Here is a 19454-nt window from a genome sequence, read left to right on the forward strand (position 1 = left end):
TTGCTAGTCGCTCTCTACCCAGGAACACTTTTCAAGGATTTCATCTGCTCTTTCCTTCGCCCCAAACCCCTAGTCGCTGATCCCTGACATCACCCACCTGCCCACAGACACAGACGACTTGTGTCACCAACATCTACGCCGAGATTCCCGCTATTTCCCCTCATCGATTCCAATCGGGTCAGTAACGCACACAAATGAGCAAACGAGGCTCGCGATCCAAGAATCGTGGCTCTGTACTCGGAGAACAGGGCTCGACCGACTCCCTGAAGGAAAAGAAGAACAGCGATGCAAACACGACCGCGACCATGAACGGCGTCATATTGGAACATCGGCGCAAGCATGCTTCTTTTGATAGCACTTCGCCCTCGAGTCAGGCTGCGTCGCTGATGGGTAATCCCAACTTCTCGCTCGATGACGAAGTACCCAAGCTTGGAGAGGAGGACGAAGGACCATCCAAGGGCTTTTTTGAACTTTCAAAGAAGGACCAGAGCAACTTCTTGTTGCTGGTTCTACTGTACTTTCTCCAGGGTATACCTATGGGTCTGGCGCATGGCTCCGTACCGTTCCTCTTGAAGCACAGCGTCTCCTATGCGGCGATTGGTGTTTTTTCGCTTGCCGCGTACCCATACTCATTGAAACTTCTCTGGAGCCCAATCGTAGACGCGGTCTGGTCGCCTACCATTGGCCGTCGCAAGAGCTGGATCCTGCCGATTCAGACAATCTCTGGGTTTTCTATGATTTGGCTGGGCAAGAACATCAACCGCTTGATGAAAGAAGCTGGCGAGACAGACAGCAGGGTGTGGAACTTTACATGGTGGTGGTTCGCGCTTGTGTTCCTGTGCGCCACCCAAGACATTGCTGTAGATGGTGGGTGACACTTCTATACTTAAAGTGACAATACTAACAATGCCAGGCTGGGCACTTACTCTTCTCTCAAAGGAGAATCTCGCATACGCCTCTACTGCCCAAACTGTCGGCCTAACCGCAGGCCAATTCCTCTCGTACACTGTATTTCTGGCCTTTAACTCGAAGGATTTTGCGAACAGGTGGTTTCGCAGCACTCCGGCAGAAACGGGCATCATGGAGCTAGATGGCTATCTCAGCTTCTGGGGCTGGGCGTACCTGATTGTCACCTTTGGATTGGCAGTCATGAAGCGCGAAGACCGCGACAGGAACGGTGACGGCATTGGAGAGGTGTACCGCACCATGTGGGGTATCCTCAAGTTGAAGAACATTCAAAGCTTCATCATTATTCACCTCATCGCAAAGATTGGATTTCAAGCGAACGATGCTGTCACGAGTCTGAAGCTCTTGGATAAGGGCCTAAAGCAGGAGCAGTTGTCACTCGTCATCCTGGTGGACTTTCCCGTTGAGGTTTTCTTGGGCTACTACATTGGCAAATGGTGCCAGACGTATCCTCCCATGCACATTTGGTGCTGGTCGTTTGTTGGACGCCTGGTCGCTGCAGGATTTGCGCAGTTTGTTGTATCGATTTTCCCTGCCGGAGGTGCGTCAAGTGGATTCCTCCTGCTCGTCATTGCGGAGCATGTGCTCTCGACTTTTATGAACACAGTCATGTTTGTCGCCGTCAGCGCCTTCCACGCTAAGATCTCTGATCCGTTGATCGGCGGTACGTATATGACTCTTCTCGCCACGTAAGTTTAGCTTGCCTCATCACACCACTTGGATTTGTAATTGACTTGAAATGCAGTGTCTCGAACCTGGGTGGAACATTCCCACGCTACTTTGTTCTCAAGGCAGTTGACATGTTCACCTCGGCGACTTGCATGCCGCCTGCTGATGGGCTCAAGGCTGGCCTGAAAGGACCCCTCGTCACGCAACCTTTTTCGTGCGCCGTTGAAGCTGAAAAGCATCGGTGCGTAGAAGGAGGAGGTGTGTGCAACGTCACGACAGACGGATACTACATTGTCAACATGCTATGTATTTTGATTGGAGTATTGACATTCTGGGGATATATCAAGCCTGCAGTGATGAGGATACAGGCGTTGCCAATGCGTGCATGGAGAATTGCTGGGTAGAGGCCCGCGGACACGTGTATTATGTAAGGCATAGGGCTAGAGCCTGTTGTGGAACGAATGCACCCTGCAAGATTGCTGAAGGCTTCTGCTCGGTTGCGACAGTCAATGCGAATGCTTGTATTCACTACAGCGTGAGGCTGAAAAGTTTAAAATCAATGTACTTGAGACGATGGCGAGTTTCCAAGACGCTTGCGCACGTTTGTCCCGCGCTCGCGCGCTCTCCCGTGACCAGGCGTGTGTGGGTAGCCAATAGTTCGAGACCTGATGCAACTGACAAAGACGCAACTGACAAAATACGCCGAAGATGCCGAAGGACTGGAACCGCGGCGGTGCAGTTTGGCTTTCTTGGGATTTCTGACATATGCATATCAGGCCATGTGTGTCTGCAGCGGGCCGGCATTAGTGTGGCAAAACCCTTAAAGAGAGCCCTGTACCTGCGCGCATTCTGATAACACCAGCACATTTCCAATCACGACATACATCAAAGCACCTACAAACCAAACAGGGCCCCCAGTAAATGTCGACGCTTAGCTGAGTACGGCTAGTCGCTTGGACCACGCGTTTTGACATCTGTCGCAAGCAGCCTGCTAGACTTAAATTTCTCTTTTGGCCTTTCTTCCCTTGATTCCTATTCGCCTACAGCCATACCGCAGTCTGCTACTTAAGTATCGCTTCAAACTCCCCTAACCTGAATCCGACTATACGCCCCGATTCTACCTCATCGCCGACCGCCAGTTGCGCTTTTAAAGAGTCGAGTCGATTCCACACCGATTCCGCCGAGTTGCTGTCGTCGCCATCAACTTTGCGAACCGACTTGGACACGCAGCATCGCCCCCAACTACCTAGACCTTTCCTCTCGTGTCGCGCGTCGTCCTTTTGTTACACAACCTAGCCAGGAGCAATGGCCTACTCAGCATACCAGCCCAAAGCGCGGGTACAAAAGCCTGCGCCTCACTTCACCGGCACTGCTGTTGTCGATGGTACATTTGAAGGTACATTGACATGGCCCTTGACAAGACAAGGCGATATATACTAACCATCTCTGCCCAGAACTCAGCTTGACCGCCTACACATCCACCAAGCAATGGCTTGTCCTTGGCTTCGTCCCCATGGCCTGGACTTTTGTCTGCCCGACTGAGATTCTTGCGTTTAGTGATCGCGCCGCCGATTTCGCCGCCCGCGGCGCCAGTGTCGTCTTCTCCAGCACAGACAGCGAATACAGCTTACTCGCGTGGACCAACGCAAACAAGAGAGACGGAGGGCTCGGCAAGATCAACATCCCCCTGCTTAGCGACAAGAACCACAGCATTGCAAAGGACTATGGTGTCTTGATTGAGGAAGAGGGCATTGCCCTCCGTGGACTCTTCTTGATCGACCCCAATGGCATTGTACGACAGATCACCATCAACGATCTTCCTGTCGGACGTTCAGTAGACGAGACGCTCCGTCTGATTGATGCTTTCCAGTTCACAGACAAGTACGGTGAGGTACGTACACCTACTACATGGTCTTCCAACCCTTGTACATGTGGAGTTGAATGCTGACTTTGGTTCCCTAGGTCTGCCCCGCAAACTGGAACCCCGGTGATGAGACTATCAAGGCGACCCCCGAAGGCAACAAGGAATATCTTGCTAAGGTCCACGTTGACACCAAGATGTCGGATGTCGCGGCCAAGACAAATGGTAAGTCTACATCGCGCTGGACATGGCCACATGTCGGAGAATGCTGTGAATGCAATGTGCTGACATCTATATCTTGCAGGTACTTCTTGAGTTAGATTGTTTGAGCTTGCTGAATCATGCGATGCTAGCATCTCGATGTTTCGAGGCTGTCTGCATTGATAGGCGCTGCTTTGGCATCTGTAATTAGTTTTCGGCCCTACAGCTTCACCATGCTGTCTTAGCGATCAACATTCCCCTCTATAGACCGTAGAAATTCTAAAGTATGTAATCACCGCGCCTGTTAGTCCTGCACGCCAAGTAAAATGGTGTTCCAGGCACAGCGGTATGATGCAAGCGTGCTATACGAAGATGCGGTCCAAAAGTTCGGTGTGGATTTAATCAAGCGGTGCATATTGTGAGACAGATTGTCCAATCATCAATCCAAACGCGTTGCATGTATATACCGTGTATGGAATGCATGCGTTAGCGCTCGCTTGGCACACGGCTTTGCGCGAACGCCTTCGGTCTACCCCTTTCGATAAGGTCCACGAGCGACTCTCCAATCATGGAGCCGCGACTAAATGCATTACTAGACCTCTCCAGCCCAGGCGGTATGCCCTACGCGACAAATGCACCCGATGCTACTACGTCCAGCTCGCATAGGCCACCGCACCAAGCCGATTCTACTTTTGTGCGGCCCAAAGCGCTGATGCCGGCGAACTCATCGTCGCCAGACAACACCCAGGCCAACGACTTCCGAAAAGAAGTACATGACAAGATCCACCCAACCCGAGCAATGCCTAGTGCTCCTATAGCACAGGTACTCAACAATGAGGCCAATCTGCTTTCTTCACAATCTGTTCCCAATACTTTTGCTCCCTCCACGACCCCATTCAGCGGCCGACTAGTGGATCTCCTGCTCGAGAGTCCCGAGCATACAAAACAACGATGGGACCAGGACCAGCAATTTTTGCAGCCCGATAATACGGGATACAGCCCTTCTGTAATCAAGCTCCCAAGACTTCCACAGCCTCCCAAGAAAACGGCAAAACGGCCTAGGATACCGCCGCTATTACAGGGCTTACATCAGCCTCCACCTTTACCACCTGAGGGCAGATTGTTCCCGCCGATCACTGGAGAAAAGAATGCATTTGCTGGTGAAAGAGGATACGATTCACTATTTGAAGAACCAAGAGGTAAAGATGTCGATGACCATGCTTTTCTTGACAACAGTGCCCAGGAACTCGTTAGGAGTGCTCAGCATGGCGAGTATGGTCCAAATAGTCAGGCGACAGCACAGAATGCCCCGCTGAGTGGAATGCCTACTGTTCAAGAGGCCAAAACACAGTTAAACCAGGAGATAAGCCCTCCTAGTCAAACCCAGACTAAGCGTGGAAAGAAGCGAACCAAGTGGTCAGAACAAGAGACAAAGGATCTGCTTATAGGCGTGAGTAGATTTGGTATTGGAAGCTGGAAAAAGATACTGCAAAGTCCAGACTTTACATTCAACAACCGAACTGCTGTTGACCTGAAAGACCGATTTCGCGTGTGTTGTCCTGGTGAAGGTTTGAAACCCAGGCAACCAAGGGCCAGCGTCAAGGAAAAGCACTCAGTGGACGTTGTACATACCCATCCTGACAGTCACGGTAAGAGTGCAGAACAAGTGGATAAGACAAACCACTCTGCTTCTGCATCCTTAGACTCTACAGTAGCAACGCGTACAACCAAGGCTACCGCTACAATGCCCAACCTCTCCGAGCTGGGCATCCATGAGCCCTTTTCCAAAACAGCACGCCGCCCGCGACGTCCCTTCACAGCAACCGATGATGTAAACCTTCTCAAAGGATTCGAAAAATACGGCCCAGTCTGGCACTCCATGCGCGACGACCCAGAGCTCGAATTCGGCTCACGACACGCAACAGACTTACGTGACCGATTCCGCATCCGCTACCCAGAACGCTACGCAAGAGCAGGCTACAAGCTCAAAAGCAAAGAAAAAGAGCGAGAAAGAATGCGAAGAGGCATCGACATGGAAATCGACACCATATCAGCCGTAGAACCCCCCACATCCCTCACTACATCCAAAGACAAAAACCCCGACGACCCAAACACCATCACTCTATCTAAACCCACAAACACAGCACCGCCATTATCCTACCCACCCACCAACAGCATCTCCCTCACCTTCTCCCAACCCTCTCTCACCTCCCACCTCCAATACACAACTAACGCGACAACCACCACCGGCGGTCCATCCCTCAAACCCTTCACAACATCTTCCTCCTACCTCGCCGACCCCTTACCCACGCTCTCCTTCTCCGACGAAGAAGACATCACAGACGACATGGCACATAACGCGCATTCGGGCGGCGGCGACCAAAGCCCCGTGACGTTGAGTCGGAATATTCTTCGCTGGGCAGATGCGAATCCCTCGTCTTTGTATTCTTTTGTGCCGGGGGCGGGATATAGAGCTGCTAGCGGAAGCATCGGTGGAGGCGGCGGTGCAGGAGAGAGGATGATGGGGTTTGGAGGCGGCAGTGAAGGTGTGGGTGGAAGTAGTAGTAGTGGTGCTGCTGCTGCTGCGTTGGGTGGGGGACAACAACAGGCGCAACTGGGGCAGCAACAAGGGGATGGGATGATGATGAGGAATAATATACTTCCCGAAGCGGAAGGGTGGTCGTTTGCGGATCGAACAGCGAGTCTGGCGTCATTCAAATATCGAGGTTGAAGCAACGAAACGAAAAAAGGGAGAGAAAAAAATGGTAATGAAGTCACAGGTTAAGGTTATGATGGTATAAACGAGATACACAAGGGATATATAAATACATGGGGAAATTTGCATCTTGATTCATTATCTTTCCTTCTCATTAACGGAACTCCAGAGTCCTTGAATTTTACCTTGCACTCTGACACACAGCCAGACAAAACAGTCTAAAATCGCCTTTGGTCGCTTCTTCAAGGTCTTCTTCGACCATGCGTCCGTACTTCTCCTCGTACTCGTTCATCACGCGCATAAGGTGCATGCGGTCCCAGTGGAAGCGTACAAGGCGCGAAATGAGCAGCTCGACGCGCTGTTGGCGGTCGTGTTTGCTGGATGTAGAAGAAATGCGGCTGCCAGAGGAGCGGCCATCGGCGGCGGGTTCGATGAGATCGATGAGGGCGTGGTGGAGGAGCATGGCGTCTCGTGCGGGTCGGTTGACTGGGGAAGGTTAGTATACACGAATCTCTTTTGGAATAGCAGTAGTGAGACAAGAGGAGGTGACTTACTAACGCCGTTGAGAATATGCGCAATGACTTCGCCAACGAGGTTGTTGCTCTTCTTCAGTGCGTCTCGTGCAAAGTTCCCTTGATACTTTCGCTCGTACGTTCGTAGCACCTCGCGAAGGTGCGCATCGCTGCGCATGACAACGATGCTCAGCATGACGCTTTCGCCGCCTTCTCTGGCGTTAATAGCTTTCCACAGCGTATCGACGTCGCGGTTGCGGTACTCGGCTGGCCATACATCGCTTTCTTCCTGCCGTGTGGCATCCAGCGCCATCAAGATAGCCTTGCGGAACTTGTCTGCCTTGAGCTCCTTGTCCATGCAGCGTGTAAGTGAGTCTCCGTATCGCTTGTCCTTGAATGCATCTTTGATCTCGCGAACCTCGTGATTTTGGCGGCCCATGAGGGCTTCAATGAGAAGTTCACGGCGCGCTGAGTTGGACTGGTACCAGTAGTTGGCCCAGTAGCCCTCGCTCTCGTACTTTCCAAGAGCAGTCACGTACGCAATCTTACCAAAGTTGCCGCTCGTCTTCAACTTGATATGCTTGGCGATGTTGATTCCCCTGCCCTGAACTTTGCAATGTCGCTTATACTCAGCTCTCAGTTCGAGCATCTGGTCGTGCGAAAGTATAGGGATAATGTCGATGATGGTATCCACGTTGGGTGTCCGTCCAGCCATGGCATGGACAAGTGCAAGAGCATCATCAGTAGCATCATATATCCTCACCCGGCGTTTGTCCTTTTCCTTCTCTTGGTAACGGTCGCCAGAGCCATACGCCGCCAGAGCCAGTTTGTCAGCATGTTTGGAAGGCCGCGACCGGCTTGGAGATCGACGCGAGGACGAAGGAGCGCGGCTGCGGCTGCGTCCGTGCTTAGAACGGCGAGTATCTCGGGGTTCGAGACTATCGAGCGGTTGCAGGTCGTCGAGGTCGTCGTCCAACATCAGTGCCTGTGGCATAGGACTGATTGACTGATAAGTACCATGGTAGGCTTCAAGAAGAGGACTCGGTGGTGGAAGTCCGCCAGGATATCCGCCAGGTAGGCCTCCAGGTACAATCGTCTGCAAGTCAGGCCTATTGCCGCTCACAGACAACCTGTCCATGCGCAACCCCTCAGGTTTACCAGGTGCACCAAGGTGACCCTGCGGGCGCATTTCTACAACATTGCGACCCTCAGTCGGACTCATGACTCCAGAGTACGAAGACGCACGGTGGTGATCGGAGCGCGGCGAGTGACGACCCATTGGAGGAGGTGGGAAGTGTTGCCCATTAGCCGAAGGCGGAGCAGGAGCTTGTGGCATAGTCGTGTATTGGGGCTGCGAGGCTGGCGCCTGCGAGACCGTTGTATACTGGGGCTGTGAGGCTGGTGCCTGTGAAGTCATTGTGTACTGAGGTTGCGACGGAGGAGCCTGTGGCCTAGTCGTATACTGAGCGGTTGGTGACGCGACATTGGGCACAGCTGTATACTGGGGCTGCGGCTGCGTAGGGTATACGGGCTGTGAGTTGTGTCGCACATGAGGCGGCTTGGAATCTGCTACTGGCTTCGCAGTGTAAGTGATGGTTGGTGGAGGATTCGCATACTGAAAAGAGCCGTCTCTCCCCGTCGCACTCGATGTCCTGCTGTGGCCAGAGGTTGGGGCGGCCGTATACGAGAAGTTGTTGGCGGTGGATGCATACTTGACATTGTTTGCATTGGCATATGTAATGTTGGCCGCTGGGGCAGCTGTAGTTGCAGGATGCGCGAATGAGGCGGCGTGGGGTGCATGGCCGGGGCGTTCGTGGGGAGGGAGGTCACTGTAGTTGCCCATAGTAATGGGCTCGCTGTGTGATCTGGTCGCCATGTCTCAGCTGAGTTGTCTTGCGCGAGGTTTGTTGGAGACATTCTCCAGAAGTCAGATGTCGCTATACTCACGTCGCATACTGCTGATCTGGCTGCCTGATCTCGTACTGCGGGGTCGAGGCTCCGTCAGCTGGCCCATATCGCTGAGGCTCTTGTGCATGGCTATGGCTGCGGCTGCGCGAATGGTCGCGTTCTCGACCGCGCCCCGGCGATTTGGAGCGCGAGCGCTTGGAGCCACTGTCGGGTCGTAGAGACATTGTGTTGTTTGCTTTTGTTCGCTTCGCTACCGATTGTGGCAAATTATCAATTCATATGTAAATGTGGTCGAGAGTTAGACGCTGGGTGTCATAGTAGGTTGCGCGTCAATGTCAAAAATGCGATGGCGGGAAGCTGCCATACTACTATCGTTGTGGCCCCCATTGAGTCTGGCGCTTGCATGGTCGATTTGGGGGCCAGGCTGAACTTCGGACACACTTCTTCCTGGGTACGGAGGCATAACAAAGGATCATCTGTAGCGTCGAGTATTGCACATCAACATGCTGCAACGTCAGATGTCTGGAGTTTGAGCGGGAGCTGTCAGATGCCATGTCTAGTCGCGGGGAAATGTTCGCCGAATCCAACAGCAGCCCGCCCTGCTTTCCTTACAGCGATTCCATCATGCGTCATAGCGTCGGTAGTAGTAAGGAAATTTTAAAGAAAATTGATAGCACCAAGACGACTTCTGTTGAACCGTTCCGACATGCGCCGAACCCAGCACAACTACGAGTGAAGACGTGGGTCTCAACTCACCGCTTCAGCTACTCATTTCGCCGTCACTCGGTGCAAGCTGGCGCACGTCCGCTACACCATTTCCATGGCCTAGTGATGGTTGGCTCTACCGATGCGCTAATTGGTGGTTTTCCAAGATAGTGGTGAAAGGGCCCTTCGGCGAAACGCCACGCTGACCATAGATTTGATCCTAGCTGTCGCTGACAGGCGGTCTACCAGCTCAGTTAAAGCTGAAGTGATATCGCTGCCAAACATGGCACCCCCTTCTACGCCCTATTACCACACACATCATGGCTACCGTTGCACCCCCGGAAAACTTCCAGCCCCAATCAGCCCTCGTTCAACTGCCGTCTGAAATAAAGCACATCATTTTCGGCCTTTGTCTCGTCAGCGATACTCCAATTTCCGACCCACAGATTGCTTGCTATAGCAAGGAACGGCAGAAAGAACCAGTCGACAATAGCCTCTCGAGGGTTTCTCTCCTTCAGACATGCCGCAGGATATATCATGAAATCGATCGTCGACCACTGTTCGCGCAAAACACCTTTCGTTTCTCAAGTCTCGATATCATGCAGACATTCCTTAAAGCACTGCCGGCTAGTTGTAGCAAGAGCATCCAAGATATCGAGATTGATTTGGGGAAATTAAATTCTGATCATCCCCATCTCACGCGTGAGTGGTTACAGTATCTAGCGTGGACTCAGGACGACCGCAAACCCTCCCTACGCATGGATACAGGTGGCTTAAAGTGTCTCCGACTTAACCTTGAGGCATGGCCTGTGATTCCAATGTACCGATGTGAGCTTTGGAACGTTCTTCGAAATATCCTGCGGGGGGTTGCGGATATTGAGAGAATCGTTGTCACCGGAACAAGCCGAGGTAAAACAATGGCTCAGAAGGCACCGTGGTCGCCAGTCCATTTTGTAGGCGGCGATAATGTAGGCTCAGATGATCTGATATCTCGAATGAGCAACTGCGTGGTGGCGAGACTCGGTGAACACAAAGTGATCACATGGTTGAGAAAGGACAACAAGCTTCAGTTGGAAGTCTCATCGATAGCCCCCGTATGCGAGAATACAGGTGCACGGCTGACTGGGCCCGACACTTGGCCACTCAACGGAGTCTGCACTGTTTCTACGTACAAGCAATACCGCCTTGATAGCAAGGGTCAAGAGCTCAATCCCAGTGTCGACGAATGATGGGTCTGGCAGGATCCCAAGGGCCATGAATCTCGTTCTTGTACTTTTGCAGACCTATCAACCACCAACTACAGACTCCCATGCTGAAGAATGTGAGAATTCCCCCTAGAATGGCGCCGGCTATGAATGTGGCGCGACCGTTCCCTGTCAGAGTAACGAAAAGACTGCCCCATGCGCATGTTATCAGGGTGATGGTTAGTGTGAGATGGCCCCATGGTGACCTAGCACGCAGTTGGCGACGGAATATTGGGAAGAGACCGAATACCTCAATGGAGAAAAGGGTCAACGAGAAGACATGAGTGGTAGATGGCAAACGCGAAGCAAGCACCGCCGATGCCATCATTGCTGAATTTGTGGATATTGAGGCTGGTAGTCTAGAAGCTGCAAATTAGCTGTTGAAATGGTGGATTGGTATGTTGTTCATACTGCGCATCTGTACCCGCGCTGTAATCAAAGAATGCAACGTTCATCATCAGCAGCCACGCGCTTATGGCCCATATTGAATCACTTGTTGTAGAGCGAGTGAGCGATTTGAGAATTGGACTGAGCCCAAGCAAAGCCGCATAGATGAGTATGGCGGATTTGGCAGTTGCCAGACGCTGCTTGGCCCTAGGCGAAAGGGTTTGCGAGACATGTGGCACGACCTCGCCTGTCTCCGACGTAGGCGTCAAAGGCACACTGGCGACTGTCTTGAACTCCTGGCCCATCCAGTGATCCCACAAGACCCAGGCCAGTACTGTGCACATACTGGCCCATCCAACCACGGCGACAGGCGACACTCTACCGTGAATGATGGCTACGAAGCAGCAGCAAAAGATGATGACCGACGCAAGATGCTGCACGATGACGGTTGCATCGGACATGAGCGACCAGAACTCATAGGGCTGAAACCTTGGATTTCGCTGCAAGTGGTCAAGGAACGTGGCCTCATCTGTGTAATTGTCGGGAACTGTGCATGTGAGAAGAGGTATACTGCTGCAGGCCGCCGCGACTCACAGGGTTGCTTGAACCACAGAAGCTTCTTGTAGTGGCCCTTTGGTTGGCGACTTGACATGCGCGACCCACCCTTCCTCTTCCTCGCAGGCCCTACAAATGACGTGCCTGTTGGGTCCAGCAGCCTGTTTGCACTCATGTCATGGAACGGGAACTTGATTAACACGAGCACGAGTGTGGTTGGGGAACCACTGGAAAGGATGAATTGTCATAACAGGCAATGACACAACGCTAGACCAAACGAGGCATGGCTATCTCCGAGGCTAACCACGCAAGCTGAGCGCACCTCACCAAACATATCATTTCCGATTAAGTGTCGTCCAAGCGACAATGATCCTCCTCAGCTTGGGCACAGTGGCACGCCCAGCCTTTACTTTATAATTTTCCTGGCCCAAAACCCTGCCGATTTCCATGTAACTCTCCACTGCGACCCGAATGGGGCCTCTAGCGTCAATTGGTAGACGTTCGATGGCGTCCTTGGTCGTCTCATAGAGCGAAAACGCATCCTTCAAAAGCCGCTTGCGAAGTGTCTCGACCTGCGCTTGATTTGGCCTTTTCAAGACATCCTCATAACTCAGTCCCACGTCGGAAAGCCATTTCAAAGGAAGGTATACACGGTCAATCTTAGCGTCTACTTCAATGTCTCGCGAGATGTTAACATATTGTAATGCAACACCCATGTTGTTGCCAGCAGCGATAATGGCACGCTGCTCCTCGGCGGATAGAGTGCTAGGATACCAGTAGAAGATGAGCTCAATACACATCTGTGCGACAGTGCCTGCGACTCGCTCCGCATACAATTGTAGGTCCTCGGTGGTTTCTATGAGCGGCGCTTTGTCGAAACCAAGGTCCATTTCAAATCCCCGGAGAAGATCCTCCAGTGGCTGGTGCGAGAGTTTAGATGTAGGGAGTTGAAGGAGCGCAGACTGGGTGTCAAGTGGGAAGTCAGCGCATATTTGGGCATGCACAGCAGTATGCGCAACTTTATCGCTGTACACATTGTTCAGGAACTTGCGTAGTTTCGCTATCCACATCTTGGCCTCCTCAGCGTCAGAAGCGTTGTCCACCAAATCATCAGCTACGCGGCAGAAGGAGTAGAGTAGGAGCAGATCCGCCCGCAAAGGTCCAGGAAACGTCGCGGATGCAAGATAGAAACTGCGACTCTTGCGCTTCAGACGGCGCACTGCCTCATCAAGACCCTGGAGCCGCTCAGCGTTGTACTTGGAACTGGGCGTAAGAAGGGCGCGCATCAAGAGAAGTGGCGACGGCAGCAGTGAGGTGCCCGTGAACAGCCCCGGGAAGGTGTACAACACGGCTAGAGCATTGTCAAACGCCAATTGACCACACACTATCAGCGCATTAGTGACAAAGAAGAATAGAGCCTCCTCTATTTCCAAGCCATCCCACAAGTGTGCTCCGTACTTTGTCCCCACGTTTATTACCCAGGTGCCTCTACGAAGTGCCAGCGTATCGACGATCCAGAGATAAAAGGTCGGGAGGAGGATTGGTAGCGCCGTGTTGGTCAATGGCAGCGCCAGAATGAACTGGTATGCAAGACTCCTGCTTGGGGTTAGTGTCAGATCAAGATCCCGCTAGGATCGGCGTACCATAGTAGCAGAAGAAAAGGACCAGCCCAAATCAAGATGAGACCAGTATATGTTCCTTCACCGCCGCTCCGAATGCACTGCCATCCCCATGCAATCATGCCCAGCAAAAACAATTGGCCGGTAAGCTTTGCAAAGCGCCATGGATTCCGGGATGCACCCGATTCGATGCGCAGATACACAGGCTGGAAAGTGGGTCTGCTGAGGAGCAGATAGAGCAATGAGGTGTTGTATGTCTGCACGATAAAGAAGAAGACCTCCTCGAGTGGAATATCATATAGTTTTGGACCGATGATGACATGGCCGGGGTAGCTCCATATGCCGGTGCGGATCAGGTACGAGTCCCATGGTATAGTCGAGGTGACAGCGACCTGAGCTGTCAGCACATTGGTGGTGGGGTGCGGCTGGGACAGCGATTGTACATACAAATATCAGATAAAAGACCTTGTACGAGTCGAGCTTGGTGAAGAAGGGGCGATAGAGCCAGGTGAGCAGCACGGCCGGAGGGATCGTGTACTTGAGATGACTAGCCGTGACAGTCAGCCATGTTGTTTGCATCTCGCAACCTGGGGGCGCGTCACATACACCAGCGCGTAGTCAAAGCCCATGATGAAACCGTGGAGCAGGAAGAGACGGCCAGCAAGAGGTACAGTTGGCGTCACTCGTGGACCCAATGCAAGGGAACAATCTAGGTGTAAGCCGCGGCGGACATGCGGCAGACACTGGATGTTGCAGAGGCTCCATAGCGCCAAATCGCGAATTCCATGCCGCCCCCAAAAGTCAACCGCCGGCAGTGCAGGAAGCACGGGGCCCAAAACGGGTTAGCCTTGCGTGCAAGCTTCAACATGACATCACCACCGGCCGCTCGCCATCTCTCCAACGGCACCGGTTTTCCCACCTGCCAACCCGCACATCCCGGCTCTGACAGGTACTTGCATCATGCCACCCACTCGCGCCCCTCACTCCACCCCGCTGCTTAGCCAGGGGTTGTTTCTGCTTCCGCGGCCTGCCATGGCCAGACATGTGAATGTCCACTCTGCTGTATACAAGGACCTTGACCAGCGACTCTGCTCTGCACAAACCCCACCACGCGGCCGCCCGATGCCGCCAAGATAGTCACCGTCGCTATGTCCAAGTCTGGACCGCCCAACAAGCCCGTCAAACGACACCCGTACGTAGGCCCCATGGCGCCAGGCCCCTACAGCTCTGTCTAACCTCGTGCCAGGTACCTGTCTGGCAACTTTGCGCCTGTCACCAAATCATGGCCACCCACGCCCGTCTCGTGGACGGGACGCGTTCCGGAAGAGCTGCTCGGGGGGATGTACGTCCGCAATGGCGGAAACCCTGTGACCGATGCCGAGCTGGGGCGTGAAGCGCATTGGTTCGACGGCGACGGTATGCTCTCGGGCGTCTGGTTCAGTCGTTCGCCAGCAGACCCGACCACGCCCATTGTCAACTTTGTCAACCAGTTTATCCTCACGGACGTCTACCTCACCGCCGTTCAGAATCCAGCACTACGTACACCCATACTGCCGAGCATTGCGACCCTGGTCAACCCCGCATCCAGCCTTTTATGGATTCTCTGGCGCATATTCCGCACTGTCCTCGTTGTATTATGGACCCATATCTCTGGGTCGGCCAGTGCCATCAAGCGAATCAGTGTTGCAAACACGAGCATACTGTACCATGACGGCCGTGCTCTGGCAACCTGCGAGAGTGGGCCACCAATGCGCATCACGTTGCCAGGTCTGGAGACTGTGGGCTGGTTCAATGGAAACACGGCCGAGGGCGAACCCGCCCTGGAAGATGACGGCGACCACCAAAATCGTAAAGAGAAGCATGAAGCGTTTGGCAGCACGGGCTTGCTCAGCTGGATGAGAGAATGGACGACTGGTCACCCAAAGGTGGACAAAGTGACAGACGAGCTGGTTCTCTTTCACTGCAACTTTGTGGCGCCCTACGTCCACTACTCGTTGCTTCCAGCAGAGGGCTCGTCTTCAAGCCAGACTGATTCCGAATCAAAAGCCATTGTCAATGCCCCAGTCCCCGGGTGCTCCGGTGGACGGCTCATGCATGACTTTGGGGTTGCGAGACATCACACTGTCATTCTCGATATGCCGCTCTCCCTAACTCCCCTCAATCTAGCAAAGAATAAGCCCGTGGTCGTGTATGAGCCCGAGAAGCCGGCTCGATTCGGCGTGTTTCCTCGTCGACACCCCGAGTTGGTTCGGTGGTTCGAAACAGAAGGCTGTTGTATTCTCCATACAGCCAATACCTGGGATGAGTACGACAGCAACAACGAGGTGGCAGCTGTCAACATGCTTGCTTGTCGCTTGACTTCAGCATCTTTGGTCTTCAGTGCCGGCAACATTGAACCACCGCCGCATCCAAAACACAAGGAGAAATCAAAAAGCAAGCCAATGTCTTTCTTTGCAAAGTACGACGATGATGAAAATGACGAAGACCCTGAAAAGTTTTTCGTCGAGGAATCGACTCCCTTACTAAGACCAGATGCATCAATGTTTGGCCCGGGTTCTTCATCAATGGCCTCCAACATACCAATTTCCCACGACGACGAAGAGCAGTGCCGCCTATACTATTACCGCTTTTCGCTGGAGTCTGGGTCCAAGAACACCATTACTCACCAGTTTGCACTATCAGCAATCCCGTTCGAGTTCCCTACAGTATCGCCAGCCACAGAGATGGTACGCGCACGCTACGTGTATGGATGTAGCACGTCGGACGAATCATTTGGTGCTGCTTTGGGCAAGGCTACGAAGATTGATGTGCTGGTGAGAATGGACGTCCAAGGCCTCCTCACACGTGCCCAGAAGAGCGCCCCGGAATCGATTACTGGATGTGTAGACAATCGATCAATGGACGAGATTCTTGCATCAGCCGATCCAAAGGACCCGATCAAGGCATTTCGACTGCCCCCGCAGCACTTTGGCCAAGAAGCCAAGTTTGTACCCCGCAAGGCATCGAAAAAGGCCGTTGCCGATGAGTCAGACTCGGATGAATTGGACGGGTGCCTCCTCTTCTATGTGTTTAATGAAGATCAGCTGGACGAAGAAGGCGAGTGCAGGCCAGATGCCATCAGCGAGCTATGGGTCTTGGATGCCAGGGATATGCAGACAGTTGTTTGCAAGGTCCGGCTTGGCACGAGGATACCGTATGGTCTGCACGGCAACTGGTTTACCGAAGAAGACATTGCAAAGCAGCGGCAAGTTGAAAAGCTCAGGTGCGAGACAGAAGTCGTTTGTGATACCCGATGGAGCCACCTGCAGAAGGCTCTTATTAGTTATCTTGGCTAGTCAGGTGAGGGATTGATTGGGTTTATGGCAGTGCTCAGGCATTCATGCTTACACATGTACATACATGCATACATGCATACATACATACATAGGTTAGGGAGATGTGCGCGACTAGCAGCATCAGCCTAGTAGTTGCGAGCGTCTCAAGCTAATGTCTAATTCCATCTTGGTCAACGTGTTGTTTGCTTGGAATGTGTATGGCTGCAGAGTGTGGTGTAGTAGAATGTACATGTACATGCACATGCACACGGCATTTCTGATCGATCGTGGGAAGACATGTGCAGGGCTGAGGTGGCACATGGCCAGTAACATCAGCCTTGCATAGCAGTTGTGTATGCATGTATATCTCTGACAGGACAGTTAAACCTGTCGATCTCCCGGCGGGAATAGCAGCCAGACCAATCTAGTCCCACTGGTTCAGCCCACGCTGGCCGTTGTGGTTTGAGATGGGCGAGATGGGCGGGAGGAATCGATGCATGTGACGTAAATCACCTCTCAAAGTGACTAAGGGATACCTACGTCTGGGCGACGTCGATGTCAAAGTAAGCTCGTGAGATCAGCACTATAAAGCTTAACATTGGGTGGCGTGACGGTGGAAAGTGGGGTTGGCGCGATGCGGAAGCGTCGGACGCTAGCAGTCATACCACGACGTTAATCGCCCTCAGTATGACCGAACATAACGCCGCTCTAGCCATTCAACCTGCCCCCCCCCCCGCGGGCCATCAAGACCATGGCTAACTCGTCGAAACACACTGGCCTCTCGCCCATCGTCCATGGCCCATGTCTTCCTTGTCCCTCGAGGTCACTGCGACGTTGATCTCTGCACCCAAGAACGGCACAATGGCCAGCGAACCACTCAAACCATCCACATCAAAGCGGGGGACGCTACAGCCAAGTCTCCACAGTAATTCCCGCAGTTGACGAGGTCACTCAGCGTCGCAGCTTTCTGCCGCTCGCCCTGCTGCCCTAGGCTCGCCCGTTAGTCAGCGCTGCGATTGGAGGAGCACTGACATGAAGGTGTGATGCGACCAGTTCTAGGTGCTGCAATGTCGTCATGGACAACGAAGAAAAAACGTCTGCGGATCGCAGCAATGACGGACTGACGGCATAACGGGATCATGGCATGGCGCACATAGGCGCACATGGCCAGGCAACAAGAGATATAGTTCGAGGGTTCGCGCCTGGGTAAACGGTTGCTTGATCATTCTCCAGAGTTCGATAAAGTCTCTTGGTATCAGAACCAAATACAAGCTAAAAAGGCGATTGCAAAAAGTTGGCTCTTGTGTTGCTTGCAATACACTATAACTTTTTCTCACAATGCAGCTTGAACGCAGAAACGATGTGTTCGAACACAATGGTATGTGGACATACCATTTCGCAACTCGCCGCCCCTTTTCATGACTTGCAGTAGTAGTACTGCGAGTAAAAAAAGAAGTAACGTCTTTGGCCTAACAATTCGTCTTAGGCAACACTGTCAACGGTCGCACTGCAGACATTGGTCTGACCACTCATGGCTCCAACTTCTACTTCTCCATCTGTGCCGTCATGACTGTGGCAGGCTTCGTCTTCGCAGCCATGTCGTACCGTATTGAGCGCCGCAACCGTATCTTCCACTACATCACCTGTGGTGTCGTCTTTGTTGCAGCCATTGCCTACTTCACCATGGGCGCCAACCTCGGCTTCACGCCTATCGAAGTCGAGTTCCGCCGCAGCGATCCAGTCGTTCGTGGTACCTACCGCGCCATCTACTATGCTCGTTACGTGGACTGGTTCATCACTACACCTCTGCTTCTCATGGACTTGCTGCTTACCGCCGGTATGCCATGGCCCACCATTCTCTGGGTCATCCTCGTCGACGAAATCATGATCGTGACTGGCTTGATTGGCGCTCTCATCCAGAGCATCTACAAGTGGCCATTCTTTGTCTTTGGTAAGAACTGTTCTCCCTTTCGATAACAAGTCATGTGATTTACTAACACAAAACCACAGGTTGTGTCGCCCTCTTCTACATCGTCTTCCAGCTCACCTGGGAAGCCCGCATCCACTCCAAGACCTTTGGCCGCGACGTCGAGCGCACCTTTTTGATGTGCGGCTCTCTCACCGCATTCCTCTGGATCCTGTACCCCATTGCCTGGGGTCTCAGCGAGGGCGGGTACGTTCCCTTATTCATCATCTCCTTCAAACCCACCCCTATATACTAACCCAATTCCACCAGCAACGTCATCGCCCCCGACAGCGAAGCCGTCTTCTATGGCGTCCTCGACTTCCTCGCCAAGCCCGTCTTCGGTGCCCTCCTCCTCTGGGGCCACCGCAACATCGACCCCGCTCGCCTCGGCCTCCAGATCCGCGACTACAACGACGACACTATGCTCCAGGAGAAGCGCGCCAAGGATGCTGCTGCTCACAATGGTCAGAACGTTGTTAACCCGCCTCATGATGGCCCGGCGCCCGCTACTACTACTGTTTAAGTAAGAGAAAGAGAGAGAGAGAGAGAGAATCTGCGCTTTGCGGTGGCGAAGATACCCCCTGTGTTGTGTGATTGGTGTTGTGCACAATAGCGTATACATGTTGTTTGTTCTTGTTTTTTTTTCGTTTGAGGATGAATGTTAGTAATGTGGTGGTGGGGGAAGGTAATGTTAATGTAACGGTGGGAAATGAGTATATGAATTTTTGGATTTTTTTACGATACCATTAAGAAGTTCTTAATTGAATCAGTCACTCGCTATATACATTTACTTGTCTATCCATTCGAATGGTTTGTGATTTGATGTCATGT

The 19454-nt window shown here is 52.7% G+C and overlaps 8 protein-coding genes across 8 annotated transcripts; 6 read left to right on the forward strand and 2 right to left on the reverse strand.

Moving 5' to 3' along the window:
- Positions 1–194: 194 nt before the first annotated feature.
- On the forward strand, positions 195–2039 carry COCMIDRAFT_88974 (uncharacterized protein; the record flags this gene model as incomplete). The annotated part of the gene is made up of 3 exons (XM_007687437.1): positions 195–867; positions 914–1655; positions 1712–2039. The coding sequence occupies 3 exons, from the start codon at positions 195–197 to the stop codon at positions 2037–2039; spliced, it is 1743 nt and encodes a 580-aa protein (XP_007685627.1).
- Positions 2040–2940: 901 nt separating this feature from the next.
- Positions 2941–3811, forward strand: COCMIDRAFT_3210 (uncharacterized protein; the record flags this gene model as incomplete). The annotated part of the gene is made up of 4 exons (XM_007687369.1): positions 2941–3031; positions 3090–3526; positions 3598–3721; positions 3801–3811. 4 exons carry the CDS (start codon positions 2941–2943, stop codon positions 3809–3811), a joined length of 663 nt encoding a protein of 220 aa, XP_007685559.1.
- Positions 3812–4265: 454 nt separating this feature from the next.
- Positions 4266–6428, forward strand: COCMIDRAFT_88979 (uncharacterized protein; the record flags this gene model as incomplete). The annotated part of the gene is made up of 1 exon (XM_007687438.1): positions 4266–6428. The coding sequence occupies one exon, from the start codon at positions 4266–4268 to the stop codon at positions 6426–6428; it is 2163 nt and encodes a 720-aa protein (XP_007685628.1).
- A 166-nt stretch (positions 6429–6594) lies between these two features.
- On the reverse strand, positions 6595–8768 carry COCMIDRAFT_89035 (uncharacterized protein; the record flags this gene model as incomplete). Its single annotated transcript, XM_007687439.1, has 2 exons — positions 6595–6899; positions 6968–8768. The coding sequence occupies 2 exons, from the start codon at positions 8766–8768 to the stop codon at positions 6595–6597; spliced, it is 2106 nt and encodes a 701-aa protein (XP_007685629.1).
- A 1090-nt stretch (positions 8769–9858) lies between these two features.
- On the forward strand, positions 9859–10767 carry COCMIDRAFT_88849 (uncharacterized protein; the record flags this gene model as incomplete). The annotated part of the gene is made up of 1 exon (XM_007687440.1): positions 9859–10767. The coding sequence occupies one exon, from the start codon at positions 9859–9861 to the stop codon at positions 10765–10767; it is 909 nt and encodes a 302-aa protein (XP_007685630.1).
- Positions 10768–11141: 374 nt separating this feature from the next.
- COCMIDRAFT_34649 (uncharacterized protein) lies at positions 11142–13972 on the reverse strand (the record flags this gene model as incomplete). The annotated part of the gene is made up of 6 exons (XM_007687397.1): positions 11142–11716; positions 11865–11868; positions 12090–13320; positions 13368–13735; positions 13791–13890; positions 13950–13972. The coding sequence occupies 6 exons, from the start codon at positions 13970–13972 to the stop codon at positions 11142–11144; spliced, it is 2301 nt and encodes a 766-aa protein (XP_007685587.1).
- A 519-nt stretch (positions 13973–14491) lies between these two features.
- COCMIDRAFT_88949 (uncharacterized protein) lies at positions 14492–16678 on the forward strand (the record flags this gene model as incomplete). The annotated part of the gene is made up of 2 exons (XM_007687441.1): positions 14492–14535; positions 14590–16678. The coding sequence occupies 2 exons, from the start codon at positions 14492–14494 to the stop codon at positions 16676–16678; spliced, it is 2133 nt and encodes a 710-aa protein (XP_007685631.1).
- Positions 16679–17995: 1317 nt separating this feature from the next.
- Positions 17996–19146, forward strand: COCMIDRAFT_88800 (uncharacterized protein; the record flags this gene model as incomplete). The annotated part of the gene is made up of 4 exons (XM_007687442.1): positions 17996–18035; positions 18144–18608; positions 18668–18830; positions 18894–19146. 4 exons carry the CDS (start codon positions 17996–17998, stop codon positions 19144–19146), a joined length of 921 nt encoding a protein of 306 aa, XP_007685632.1.
- Between the last annotated feature and the right edge of the window lie 308 nt (positions 19147–19454).

This window comes from Bipolaris oryzae (genome assembly GCF_000523455.1).
Source record: "Bipolaris oryzae ATCC 44560 unplaced genomic scaffold scaffold_29, whole genome shotgun sequence".
In the NCBI taxonomy this organism is placed as follows: domain Eukaryota; kingdom Fungi; phylum Ascomycota; class Dothideomycetes; order Pleosporales; family Pleosporaceae; genus Bipolaris; species Bipolaris oryzae.